Source organism: Malassezia globosa, assembly GCF_000181695.2.
Source record: "Malassezia globosa CBS 7966 chromosome Unknown mgl_sf_4.1, whole genome shotgun sequence".
Lineage (NCBI taxonomy): Eukaryota > Fungi > Basidiomycota > Malasseziomycetes > Malasseziales > Malasseziaceae > Malassezia > Malassezia globosa.
This window is the reverse complement of record NW_001849869.1, coordinates 99,166-112,109: the sequence shown is the minus strand read 5'-3', so window position 1 is coordinate 112,109 and position 12,944 is coordinate 99,166. Positions and strand designations below refer to the sequence as shown.

The 12,944-nt window shown below is 53.1% G+C and overlaps 8 protein-coding genes across 8 annotated transcripts; 2 read left to right on the top strand and 6 right to left on the bottom strand.

The window, feature by feature from the left end:
* Positions 1 to 239: 239 nt before the first annotated feature.
* Positions 240 to 785, top strand: MGL_1792 (uncharacterized protein; the record flags this gene model as incomplete). Its single annotated transcript, XM_001730741.1, has 1 exon — positions 240 to 785. The coding sequence occupies one exon, from the start codon at positions 240 to 242 to the stop codon at positions 783 to 785; it is 546 nt and encodes a 181-aa protein (XP_001730793.1).
* Positions 786 to 1,781: 996 nt separating this feature from the next.
* MGL_1791 (uncharacterized protein) lies at positions 1,782 to 2,945 on the bottom strand (the record flags this gene model as incomplete). Its single annotated transcript, XM_001730740.1, has 3 exons — positions 1,782 to 2,443; positions 2,493 to 2,538; positions 2,589 to 2,945. The coding sequence occupies 3 exons, from the start codon at positions 2,943 to 2,945 to the stop codon at positions 1,782 to 1,784; spliced, it is 1,065 nt and encodes a 354-aa protein (XP_001730792.1).
* Positions 2,946 to 2,975: 30 nt separating this feature from the next.
* MGL_1790 (uncharacterized protein) lies at positions 2,976 to 4,242 on the bottom strand (the record flags this gene model as incomplete). Its single annotated transcript, XM_001730739.1, has 2 exons — positions 2,976 to 3,056; positions 3,715 to 4,242. 2 exons carry the CDS (start codon positions 4,240 to 4,242, stop codon positions 2,976 to 2,978), a joined length of 609 nt encoding a protein of 202 aa, XP_001730791.1.
* Positions 4,243 to 5,184: 942 nt separating this feature from the next.
* MGL_1789 (uncharacterized protein) lies at positions 5,185 to 5,694 on the bottom strand (the record flags this gene model as incomplete). The annotated part of the gene is made up of 1 exon (XM_001730738.1): positions 5,185 to 5,694. The coding sequence occupies one exon, from the start codon at positions 5,692 to 5,694 to the stop codon at positions 5,185 to 5,187; it is 510 nt and encodes a 169-aa protein (XP_001730790.1).
* A 530-nt stretch (positions 5,695 to 6,224) lies between these two features.
* MGL_1788 (uncharacterized protein) lies at positions 6,225 to 7,250 on the bottom strand (the record flags this gene model as incomplete). The annotated part of the gene is made up of 4 exons (XM_001730737.1): positions 6,225 to 6,249; positions 6,311 to 6,966; positions 7,018 to 7,121; positions 7,214 to 7,250. The coding sequence occupies 4 exons, from the start codon at positions 7,248 to 7,250 to the stop codon at positions 6,225 to 6,227; spliced, it is 822 nt and encodes a 273-aa protein (XP_001730789.1).
* A 1,878-nt stretch (positions 7,251 to 9,128) lies between these two features.
* On the top strand, positions 9,129 to 10,307 carry MGL_1787 (uncharacterized protein; the record flags this gene model as incomplete). Its single annotated transcript, XM_001730736.1, has 3 exons — positions 9,129 to 9,249; positions 9,489 to 10,110; positions 10,187 to 10,307. The coding sequence occupies 3 exons, from the start codon at positions 9,129 to 9,131 to the stop codon at positions 10,305 to 10,307; spliced, it is 864 nt and encodes a 287-aa protein (XP_001730788.1).
* Positions 10,308 to 10,395: 88 nt separating this feature from the next.
* On the bottom strand, positions 10,396 to 10,848 carry MGL_1786 (uncharacterized protein; the record flags this gene model as incomplete). The annotated part of the gene is made up of 2 exons (XM_001730735.1): positions 10,396 to 10,767; positions 10,798 to 10,848. The coding sequence occupies 2 exons, from the start codon at positions 10,846 to 10,848 to the stop codon at positions 10,396 to 10,398; spliced, it is 423 nt and encodes a 140-aa protein (XP_001730787.1).
* Positions 10,849 to 11,371: 523 nt separating this feature from the next.
* On the bottom strand, positions 11,372 to 12,871 carry MGL_1785 (uncharacterized protein; the record flags this gene model as incomplete). The annotated part of the gene is made up of 1 exon (XM_001730734.1): positions 11,372 to 12,871. The coding sequence occupies one exon, from the start codon at positions 12,869 to 12,871 to the stop codon at positions 11,372 to 11,374; it is 1,500 nt and encodes a 499-aa protein (XP_001730786.1).
* Positions 12,872 to 12,944: the final 73 nt, after the last annotated feature.

Sequence of the window (12,944 nt, the reverse complement as noted above, 5' to 3'; positions counted from 1 at the left end):
AAAGAACGAGAAACGCATGAGGTATGTCTTGAAAGTGCAAAGAAAGATGTTTGGCCAACATGACAGACGCTTCGCGAACATGTAAAAGAATGGGAGCGTGTGCAACGCATTGCCGTGATGCAAGAAAACCAGCTTCGCACTTCGGACAGCGCAAAGGGTACGTGATCAAGAAAATCGACAACACATATACTCATACATTGGGAGTAGCGGGAGAGGTGATTCAGAGTATCTCGAATTCCATGGCTGAAATGCGCTCGGCCATCAAGGCGCTAAGTGAACATGTACCGTCGAATGAATTCTACAAATGGATCGACGTGTGGTCCGGTTGTATGAAGGGCAGCGTGTTTGTCGTGCTTCTCGTATTTTACGTCGTAACGGGGCGTCTTTTATCAAAGGAGGCGGTGGCACACGTATTGGGAATCGACAACCTTCCAGCAAATCGAATGTGTCTAACGACCGACGAATATTTGCATGGCATGATAAGTTTGGTGAATGAGCTTCCACGTCTTTCCATGTACCTTGTGATCAAAGGAAACTATAATGCGCCTGAGCGTATCGCATCGAATGTGAATCAAATTCATTCGACATTTAAAGAGCTAAATCTGAAGAATGACTCTCTTCGGAAACGCTTTGACTCTATCAAGTATGATGTCAAGCGCCTGGAAGAGATCTTGTACGACTTGACGTTGCGTGGACTTCTTGGCACCTCTGGCTCAGATTGCCCAGACCTCGTTCCTGTCACGGATGCGGCTTTTTCTGAGCAATTCTATACAAGACTATGCTAACGCGCATGAAAGGAGGTTTTCTAGTAGGTCATTGTCGCGGCTAAACAAACACACTGGACAAAGAGCTTGGTCTGATTGTGGTACCCTATTGCGACGATTTACGTCAATGGATCTTGTAGCCGTTTTGCATGCATAATGAAAGTTGCAGATGAACTTGTCGGCTAGCATTGAGGCGTATTCAAGACAAGTGTGGCTTCACCACTACTATAAAGGAAACAAAGGGTCATGAAGATTGTGACACAGATTGGCATTTATTTGTCTCAACAGTGCGCTTAGAGACAATATGCAAGCAATCCTTTAAGCAAATAATGCAGACTTGATCTCCTGTGGGTGGCTTGTGGATATGTACAACAGTTTTTTTCGCTTTGTATCTGGCGAACATAGTGCGTGCTACGCAAGCTGACGGATGGCAGAAGGATTTCATTGGCATCTGTGCTTGGCTCATGAGATTCCAACGATGTTTTTCAACTCATAAAAAAACCTGACTTCATCGTCAAGAGACCTGTCGCACAATTAAGCATCAGTCTCATTGCAAATGACCTGAAGAAATTGCATACTCGCTATCTAGTCACCAAAACTTGTAAGCTTTGCTTTCGGCTGCACGCTCATGCATGCGGAACCCCCCCCCCCTCCAAAAAAAATAGGGATCCATCAGTGCCTCGTCACGAAATGTAATTAAAGAAACGACGTTAAACCATTGCGGTGAGACACCGTCGAGTCCTTAGACCCTAGAGAGAGCAATTTTATGTTGCGCAATGTCATTCAGCTTAGCTGGATGCATTCAGAGGTGCAAAAGAAATAAGTCCCTCGTGGCTCTGTGGCAAAGATAAATGCTTTTGATTACAGATACCTAACCAGTAGCTATCAGAGTCTTGAGACCAATCGGACGAAGGCAAAAACAAAGAAAACACAACACAAACCAGAGCCTCCTAAAAGTAGGCCAGCGTACAGAATGAAATCCCTATACAAACACGATGGGTATGAGCAGTAAGGCTGCTACTCGTTAGAGTTGCCATGTGCCTTTGATGCAGCCTCATCTATAGAGTATGGCATCATGTTTAATAATGAGCCACGCGGATGAGGCGGCGGCATCGGAAGGGATGCGTTAGCATCCATGAAAGGTGCAGTCGCATCAACACCACCGCGGCCCATCATAGGACGAGCACTTGGCGGGGCGGTCGGTGCTGCTGAGGATAAACTTAAGCTTGCACCGGGATGCATGCGTGCATCACCCATAGGCGCCGTAGGGAAAGGGTACCATTCATTGGGCATGGGAGCCTTCGACAAGCCTTTGAGTGGCTGGGCGGATCCAAGACCAAGAGATGCTTCCATAGGATCAATGCGCGCCCGCACATCAGGCTGTGAAGGACGCAAAGGGAGGAAGTTTGTCGGCTGTCCTGGTGCTTCGCCCATATTGAGACGTGGTACAACGTCCGCACTTGGGAATGGCGATGGTAGCGAGGGTGTGGGCATAGTATTCCGGATGGGAACACTGGAGCCACGATGGCGCATCATTTCAGAACGGGGCACAATATCAATAAGAAAGTCGAACAGGTCGGAGCGAGCAATCGCATTCGCAATGTCAGAACGCTGGATGGTACGACGCTTGTTCTCCTCGGCGACCATGAAAGCACGGCAAGTAAGGTCGGCAATGAAGACTTTAGAAATATTGTTAGAGAAGCAGCGTACTAAGAAGTAGAGACGTACTTTCACATGCTCTTGAGAATAAGATAGGTGCTTCTGCCGAGATCATCTGCCAAAAGTTAGATGACATGCTCATGCGATAATGTTGTTCATGCGTACCTTAACCTCGTCGTCGTTCTTCATGACTTTTTTGATGCGGGCAAGAGGCAACGCACTGCTGTTTCCGCTAGGTGCTGAGCCAAGATTGAAAAAGTCGATGGCCTTACCGTCGGAATCGAAGCCGTTTTCGACAAGGTTCATTTGATGCCGCCAAAACTGGCGTTGGAATTGCGACGGATTCCTCGAATACTGCTGGATAAGAGAGCCAAGTCGCTTTGCAGGATGAATGTTGGAGTGATCTTCATGCATTGCATTAAGCGAGTCGGCGTCATGTGCTTTGGATGCATCGGAGGAACCCTGGAGCGACATGGCGTCACCTGACGATCGCATAGCTTGCTCATGTGTGTAGAACGACATAGCTGTCCAAGATCGTCCGGTTATGATTACCTAGATAACGATCCCGTCGCTGCTTGTTGGTATATGTACACGAACTTTGTCGTCTGCACCGTCCCCGTAGTCGTCTTCGTCCTCGTCGTCGTCACCAGTTGAGGAAGGGACATGTACTATTACAATTCCGCCTATGAGGAAGTGCCCGTGTGTTACGCATTCGCGGCTTCGACCCTCGTAGGTGCGCGTTTAACAATGTATCTTCTCCACACGACGCGTCGGAGCCAAGAAGCATCGATGATGCGTCGTCGCGTTAGGGTCCAATTGACGGTAAGTGGAAGCGGGTCAGGACAAGATAGCATGTGTTGATGCACGACAGCATGACTGGTGAGTTGTACGCGAAAGGATGGGAATGATCTGACTGAAAAATTATATGATGAAAACAAAAAAAAAAAAGAAACGAACAGAACACTGTCTACGGATTCGGTGGTGGGTCGATCTTCTGTAGGTGTCGCCCAATGAGCTGAGAAAGTCAATATCGATGTGGACTAGAATGCGACGTGCACATACATACCTTGGACATTTCAAACGAGCTTGAGAAAAAACATGTGTCAGTGTGCTGTTGGTTTGAAAAGGGGAAAGGAAGAGAAGAGACAAAGTGTGCAAGCGTGCAAACACGCGTAAATACGTACTCGACGGACGATTTGCCGAACAAGCCGGTCAGCTTGTCGTCACACATGATCTGGAGGTGGACGTGTAAGTAGCTGGTATGCTTCATGAAGTGAGCATGGTGACATACCTGGCGCTTGTTGCTCTCATTCTGTAGATTATGGTCTTTAATATACACCCAAAGTTTTTTCACGACTTCAAAGCGCGGCATTTCTGAGCCACCACACACCTCGGCCATGTCAGAGGATAGGCGAAGCGGTCTGTTGAGTGGATTGTTGGCGTTTGGTGCGCGCTTCTTCTTAGGCTCTTGGCTTTCGTCATCGTTGTCGTCGTCCTTCTTGGAGCGCTTCTTGGAGGAGCTCTTCTTTGTCGACGACGAGGAAGAGTTTGTCGACTTAGTTGTCTTCTTCTCAGCATTGGATACCTTGGATGAGGGCTTCTTCTGTGTGACTTCGTCGTAGCAGACGCGAATCAAGCTATCAATGGCCTTTTTCTGGGCACTGAGGTCTATGCCACTGGGCAGGCTGCCCTCTGGCATGTCCGCCAAAGCCATACGGACCTTTTTGGCAGACACCGACGACAGGTCCGACTCTTTGAGCACGTCAAATATGCGTTCTTTGAGCACGGGCACATGGGATGAATCAAGCTCCGATGTCATGATGGCTTTTGTGGTGGAGGGATAACACTAGAAACAGTTGGGCGAGCAAGTGAGCAAGTGAGCAAGTGAGCAAGTGAGCGAGCGAGTGAAAATGAATCGGGGAACTGATCTAGGTGGGGGGGCTGCCGTGGATCGGTCTTGCATCATCGGCATCGGCGCCTGGAATTTGTGCCAACTGCGCATCTATTTCCCAGGTCCAGACAAAAATTCAGTGACCTCTTTTCGTGTCACTTGCATCGGCAGGCACCAAAGGCACAGCAATAACCAGTGCACGTGGTAGGAGGCACTGAGTCGAGGCCACATTCGAGATTTGGAAAGCGCAGCGCCATACCGAGCTGACAGACCGACACCAGGTGGGGTGGGGCGTCGGCGGCTAGAGAGATCGAACCTGCCGAACAAGCAGGCCATCTATCAAATTTAAGTGGCGGTTATTGTGATACACGCGATGCAGGCGTCGAGACTAGTGCCTTTGCGCCACACAATGCGTGTCATGGCTACCAACCAAGCTAGCATCAGTCCGCAGGTGCATGCCGCGTCCGACATGCTTCTACCACCTATTCCATTGTACCGTGCCGTGCTGCGTGCCCACAGGCGATTGCCGCACGAGATGCGCTCGTTGGGTGACGACCTACGTGAAGGCGGAATTTCGGCGGCACCAGAAGATTGAAAATCCTCTACATATTGTGGGCTTCTGCTCACAGTGGAAGATGTACTTGGATGCAATTACGCGAGATGCACAGCAGAATGAAGGGCTCGCTCGTGGACAGAGTCTGGATCCCGATCTGTTGGACCGCTTCTCGCACGAGCAGCTGTACCAGCTGTATGAGCTCAAGCTTGCCACTACGAACCTGTTTGATCCAACCAATGCACATTCGTCATCACCGAATGATGCGTCATCGACGTCCTCGTAGCCGACGCCGACGCCGACGCCGCTACCGTGCACTAGACGGCGCCGGGCTCGGGCCATTCAAGCACTGCCAGAGGCTTTGTGCACTGGATACGAGACTCATCCGTCACGCTCAATTCGACTTCTTCAAACACGGTATATTCTTTTCCCCGGACAAACCCAAGTTGCTCAAATAGTGCGATCGATGGTGCATTGTACATAGATATACGCGCAAACAGCCGGGATTTTGCGATGGGCAAGGCAGTGGAACGGTGGGGCGTATCTGAGGAAGCGCAAGGCGTCGGGTCAGCCGTTAGGAAGTAGAGGAGCATTTGAAGAGCTTCGCGAGCAAGGCCCTGACGCCGCCAGCGGGGCTCAGCGATCATGACCTCAAGCTCGGCCCATACAGACGGCGGCGCATCCGCTAGGTCATTTACAGCATCAGCCTCGTCATGGAGCTGTTCTTCGTCATACCGCTCCGACAAGAAAGCATTCACGTCGCCAGCCATGGAGCATGAAGCAAGCAACGTGGCAATGTTGGCGTCCTTTGGCACTGGACGCTCCATGGCCAAGAGGATGAACGTCAATTCTGCCTGTTAGATCGTGGCAAGCCTGCGGCTCATATTGCCATACACACTGTCTTTATCGTTGCGCCAGCTGCGCTGCATTTCGTATTCTGCATCGAGTGTGAGTGGTTCCGATGCTGTTTGTTCCTGGAGCACTGGATCCTGCATCCATTCATGATATGTCGCTACCTGGGGGATGGGGGTAAGTGGATAGGACATACATGCTCTGGGCGGTAAGGTACAAGGACGGTGCGGCTGCCTCGCAAGATAGTGGTCGTGTTGCACAACATAGAAGTAGATCAATGCAAAGAGCACACACGCACGCACACGCGCTAGCGAGGGAAGCTGTGTCAAAGGTGTGTTTCAGCCATGGCCCCGAAGTACGAAGATCCTCCACAAATGGGAGGACAAGCCAAGGACGAATTGTCGCGGCCAGATACCGACGGAAAACAGTACATGTTTATGGGATCGTGTGCATGAGCCAACTTCAACTATGGAAGGAAGGAGGGGTTTTGATAGGCAATGGTTGCTTACTGTTGCTGATTGACACCGAGGCTGCAAGAAGGAGAAAGAGGGAAGAGGTAAGTCACAATGGTCTGGACAATGGCATACGTACAGGATATTTCCACTGGTCGGCAAGTACGTCACATTTTGTGCCTGGCTCAATGTCTTGGCGATTTGCTGCGATGTTTCGATGCGACGCACTGTCAGCAGGCCATCGCCTGCTTTGTCAAGCGCCTTGGTAATCAGCGCAGCGCCTTCCGCCTCACCCTCGGCACGAATAACGGACGCTTGACGCTCCTGCTCGGCCTTTTCAACGACAAACTTGGCACGCTCTGCATCTTGCTGAGCGATCTGCTTTTGCTCGACGGCCTTGGTAAACTCCTGACCGAAAGTAAGGTGAGTGATAGAGACATCTTCTAGAACGATGTTGAATTCACGCGCGCGAGTGAGCAAGTCCTCGCGAATGCGAGCACTGACGACCTCTCGCTGGGTAATAAGCTCGGCCGCATCAAACTGGGCAACGATAGCTTTGAGGACTTCGTTTCCGATCGATGGGAGGACACGCTCGTCGTAGTCGAGGCCAAGGGACTGGTAAATCTTGGATAGATGCGTTACATCTGGGCGCGACAGCACACGCAGCGAAAGAGTGACCATCTGCAAATCCTTAGAGCCGGTGGTCGTCGAAATGGTGCGAGGCTTGATGCGAACATCGTACAGAATTGCACGCTGGAGCCATGGGATCAGGAAGTGGGTACCTTCGTGGGTGGCCTGAGTGTGTGCGCGTTAGCGGCGCAACCGTGCGAAGATGTGTCGACGTACCCTCTCTTTTACACCGGTGAACCGGTCGAACATCACGGCTCGATAGCCGCCGGGAACATCGTACATGCTAGCCTGTACGAGCAAGGCGCTCATACCAAGGGGCACTGGACGCATGCGTTAGCGAACCAGTCAAGACAGGAGAGAAAGAGAAAGAGAAGCCACCAAGGAGCTTCGCGGAGAGGGGATGTGTACATACCAGCGAATCTTGACAAGAAGTTGGTAGCTGCGTTCATCGTTTCTTTGTGTGCACGTAAGAATAGCAAGGAAACCAGGCACACGAGGGCAACGACAAAGAGAGAAGAGGTTGAGGAGAACGTCGATTACGTCTCGGTGGCGTGGCCAACGATGAAAAATAGACCGATAAGCAGATCAGGGCCCAGTGGATCGGGGGACCAGCCTTGTGGGATACACACCTACATGCGCGAGTGGACCTTGCCCGGGTTGGAACCCGCGGCGCCACGCAGTGCGAAGAGACAACACCAAGGGACGTGACCTCCACGCCCTCTGTGCACAAAAAGAATGGGAAGGACGAGCTGCGTCGACAATGGTCCACGCCACGCCGAGCTTTTTTTCAGTCGACGCGAGTGATTCCAACCAGTATCGACTTTCGTATGCTCACCCACATTCGACTGACACGACAGTGAGCGACGCGCTTCCTTCCCGTACGTGAACGGATCGACACACGATCGCATCCAGATCTTCCGCAGTCTCAAGGCTCTAATGTATATATTGCTGGACAAAAGAGAAGCGAGAGGGATTCTGCATGCAACTGGCGACTATCTACATGACAAGTGTGGAATCAATGTAAAAAAGGTCGTGCCATTGAGACCCCTCAGTTCCGCATTCCATTAGCATCTTACTTGAGCTGCTTCTTAGCATTCTTCGACACGAAGAAGCTGGGAAAGAGCATGTTAGTGTCGGACTTGCCAGAAAGAGAGAAAAAAAAAATAACACGTACCCCTCAGCACCGAAGAAGGCAGCGACACCCACGGCGACAGCCGAGAGCAGCTTCCTGTCCCAGGTCTGAATTTCCCGGCGGTTCTGGTAGCCAAAGTAACCAGCGGCACCCAGCACGGCAACGTGGACTACATTGTGTTAGAAAAAGCTGTCGACAACGACCACAGGCGAACTGTGCATCTTTCCATACGTACCGACACTAAGCGTGGTGAGCCAGTACTTGGGGTTGCTCGAGAAGTCGTTCCAGCCAGCCTGGAACTTCTTCATGCCAGAGTTCACACTGGCACACAGACTGAAAGAGTGCGTGGTAAGTCCAAGTCCACGACAACAATCACAAGCGGCTGCGCGGAACGTACCTCTTCTGGGCCTCCTTGGCACGGTCCTCGAGCTCCTCGGCCTCCTTGGAGATGTACTCGCCAACCTTACCGGCCGTGGCCTTGGCCTCATCGTAAAAGTGCTCAGCCTTCTCGTTGGCCTCGCTGTGGGTGGTGTAAGTTTGGAACGAGAGACGGAGCTTCGCTAGAGACAACAAGATACGTACTTCGAGACCTTCTCAGCCTTGTTGGCAGCCTTGTTGACAGCCTGGTTAGTGTTGTTGACAGCCTGGTTGGCGGCTTGGTTGGCGTTGTTGGCAGCCTGATTGGCGTGGTTCTTAGCTTGTTGCACGTTCGACATGGTCGTGATGGGGTAGAGGAAAAATGTAAGAAGAGCTTGTAGGAGTTTCGACCGAACCCGATGCATCCGTCTGCTCGGGGAATCTTGATCCAATGGAGCGTCTACAGAAGCCCAACGATATGCGGCAGCGATCGGGCCAAGCAGGAAAACATGCCATGTTCTGACATAATCGTGAATGCTTTTATCGCCCAAGCAAAAAAGCAAGATTTTCTTCCTCTCTCGCCCGACCGCGACCGTCATCATCAGTGGCATCTTTGCAGTCCCACGTAGCATATATGCATGTATAGATCCCAGGTGGTCTCGTACGACCCAAGCCACGTGCCGAGTGAGTGCCCCCTCCCCCGCTTCAGGCGCCACGCCCCCACCCCACATGGGCTAGTGGAAGGATAGGTCCGAAGCTGTTGGTCCGAGCGTGGCAGACAAACCCATCGCGTGTTGCTCTGGGTGCTTCTCGTGAGTGTGTGTAAGGCCAGCGGGACATGACATCAGCACGACCGAAAGAAGCACGGATTTGCGATTTTTTGAACAAGGAGCTTGTTGAGCACAAGAGAGTCGCGAAGGGCCCGATGATCGTGGGCCTTCAGGGTCCTCAGGGCAGTGGTACGTGCTAGGACGGGACTTGTGCTGATACATCGATCATCGGATAGGCAAGTCGTATACATGTGAGCGGATCATTGAGCGTCTTGGAAAACAAGATCCGCCAGTCCATGCCGCGGTCCTTTCGCTGGATGGTACGTAGGAAAAGGACTGGATGACGTCGGGACGGCAAGGAATCGGACGACACACGCGTGTCTGAGGCTGATTCAAACTCTGCTATGCCGCGCGGCTGATTGGTTCAGCACGACTCACGCTTGCCCACACAGACTTGTACCTACCGCATGAGGCCATGACCGCTTTGGGACGAGCACACCCGACGTATTCGCTTCTTCAAGGACGAGGACAACCAGGCACGCATGACGTGCAGGTGGGAGAGCGGATTCTTCGAGCGTTTCGTACTGATGCAAATGATACAGTGTCGCTACCTGTGTATGATAAAAGTGCACATGGAGGGGCAGGCGACAGACGGGCCGTATGGAAGTGTGTCAACAGACCGGTGGATGTGGTGTTATTTGAAGGCTGGTGTCTAGGTTTTCGATCGCTTTCAGAGACAGAACTGGCGCAAATGTACGAGGAAGGAAAGAGCAGGTTTAGCGAGATGCGTGAAGAGGACGCGAAAGATCGAGCAGAATTCACAGCGTGTGGACTTGATGAGCTGCGTTTCGTGAATGAACAGCTGCAAGGATGGGAGCAGATTTGGTATCCACTTCTTGACGTATTCGTGCAGTTTGTGCCTGTGGCACAAGACGGAGCCAGTCCCTGGTCGCTTATATACCCGTGGCGTCTTGAGGCAGAGCACAAGATGAAGCGAACGAATGGCGGGCGAGGTATGACTGACGAACAGGTGTATGCGTTTGTCAAAAGGTATGTGAGCTTAGAACCATCCAAGTCGACTACTCACACGTGCTCGTGACTGTGCTGTGCACCAATGCCAATGCAGATATCTGCCGAGTTATCAATTGTTTAGTCGCGACATGCGTGAGCGCAATCGATGGACAGGCCATTGCCTCGTTTTAGAGATCCATGCTGACCGTAGTATGGGACTGTGTAGTCGTGCATAGCGAGAACATGGAGCCTACAATGCAGCGCTGCTGTGTGTGTATATATATATATATATATATATGATTCTACGGGAGATGAAGAGATCTTCTACGGGTTTCGCGGGCGCATCAGCACACGGTAGTTGCGGTGCTGCACGAGCCATTGTTCCTGTGGTGGCATAGTATCGTCACCGGGCGTACGCACGACACGGAAGTCACCCTCAACGTACATCAGCGTGCCCTTGGGCACATCACGTAGACGAGACACGGTGTTTTCGCCAAAGGCAAAAATGGAGTGGAACGACGATGTCGGTGGCGCAGGTGTGCCGTCTTCATTGGGCGGGCCAGGCAAGTCGTTGGTAGCGAGCGTGTAGCGCAGGTACTCTTTGCCATGGCGGCTCTCGCGCACTTCAGGTGGAGCCACAAGGCGGCCAATCAAAGTAACACGCGAGAGGGCTGAGGCAGGCGTAGAAGAAAATGCCTAGGCGTTAGGGATGTGGGCGGCACGTACACGAGTCGTGAGGGAGCGAGGAACGGAGCGGAGGGCGGTACCGAAGAACATGATGGTAACAGCTTGTCACAGAGAGGCGGCAGCTGGACAAAAGGGGAACGTTGGTGTCAAGGCGAAACGCGTCCGCGTCGCCGACCCATCACCCGTCACCGCGCGTGCAGCGCAGGGCGCTGTGCAACGGCCGCGTCGCGACTCGGCCGAGGCTCCACAATGCACACGAGCGTTGGAGGAGCGTAGAGCGTGGAGCGTGAAGCAGATTGGGAGTAGGAGTAGGAGAAGGAGTAAGAGAGTGCAAGTGTGAGTACGAGTACGAGTGCGAGTGAGGCATAGAGGAGAGCAAAGGCCAGACCTGGTGCGGGAGGAGGGAGAAACGCGGGGAAAAGTGATCAGTTGCGCGTGCATAGTGCGAGACGCACATGCATGGAGGATCCTGTCTACGCGAGGCGACGTGACTCGATGTCGATCCAGTTGATCATACAGACGTATAGCACAGAAAGGTTATGAACACCTATCAAAGATTTGTTGGATGGAGAGCGATGCCGACAGACATGGGTTGGTTCGGAAACGCGGTCATCTAGAAGCGATCCAGTTCAATGCGGCCGCCACGTTGCATCCAGTCCGAGAGGGCCTGAGACACTCGTACTTGGCACGTGAGACGACTCGATGCTTTGCGGAAGGGTGCATACTCGAGCATATCGTCTTCCTCGTCCGAGACGGCAGCAGCACTCCAGCTTGGCGCACAATTAATGTCGCCGCGAGTGGCGGGATCGCTGCCGTCACTTGCGTCACACAAGTACGCATGGCATGTAGCACATTCCAATTCGCCGCCACATGTAGCTTCAATGCTAGGCAGATTGTGTCTTTTGGCCACTTCCATAAGGGACTCGCCAATGTGGCCGTCGACATTGTACCAAGTGCCATCATGTGCGTGAAAGCGCAACGGCACTGTCGTTCGCGTGTCGACGGCCGCTGGGGGCGAAGGAGTGGGAGAGCGAGAGTGAGAGCGAGAGCGACGTGCGGGTGTGATGTGAGCGGTGTGCACGATGGGTGGGCCCCACACGTCTCTGTGGTCTCGCTGCTCCGACTGAGACATGCCGAGACGGCCACGCCACCGAGGCCAAACGACGAGGCGCTCACGGAGATCATCGAGATCATGCCGTGAAGACGATGGGGCCAGAGCTGTACGAAGAAGAAGAGGCACATCCGACACACGCAGATTGCCGTACCAGTCGCCATGCGGATAGACCAGCGCACACGCGGCCCACTTGTGTCCGCCGACATGGCTGATGGGGAAAACTCGGATGGTACGCGCCGGCTTCGCACCGTCCTGCGCACACTGTGCAGTATGATTCGTGACGGCACGTTGCAGTGCATCATAGACGGCAGTGCCGGCGACGCCACATCGGCAATCACGCATGCCATGTGTGCATACATAGATGTGGCTCTCTAAGGTATCGTGCGCACGCGACCACATCGCCTGGAGTTGGGTGCGGAGCTCCGTGCCGGACGGCAGCGTGCGGAGTGAGATGGGCTCTGGCCAGCGAACGTAGCGTCCGGATGTGGTATATGCGTACAGCCAGAACATCTCGTCTTCCTGCGCATGATTCGGTGGCATGCGCATAGCCGTTGAGCGAGAAGGATCCCATGCGCCAGAGGGTGGCTCGGCAAGAGCGGCATCGCCGCTAGAAAGATTCACTCGAAAGCCAGCCAAAGAGCCGTGCTCACGCGTGCGACTTGCAAGCTCACTGAGCAGGGCACATGACGACTCTACGTGGGATGGCCATGTCGTAGGCGGCCTCGAATACTGCGCGGGATGCAGCACGAGGTGTGCGTCTGTGTGAGGCAGCGTGCCTGTGAGTGGCTCGGCATCGTACGGTGCCGATGGGATGTGGCCATGTTCATCGAGAGCGGGTGCAGCGTCGCACGCGAAGGAGCCGGGCCAGGCGCGCGAGCTGTACAAGCGCTGCCGCTGCCATGCGCCGATTAGACGTGCGGGCGCAGGCGCACGTACAAGTCGGCACGGTATTCTTTGTGCGTAGGCTGGCAACGAGCATGAAATGGCGGCAGTGGCCATGACGATAGACTGTGTCCTGAGCGGAATGGAGACAAGTGGCGAGGATAAATGGGTTGGGGAAAGGGAGAGTGTG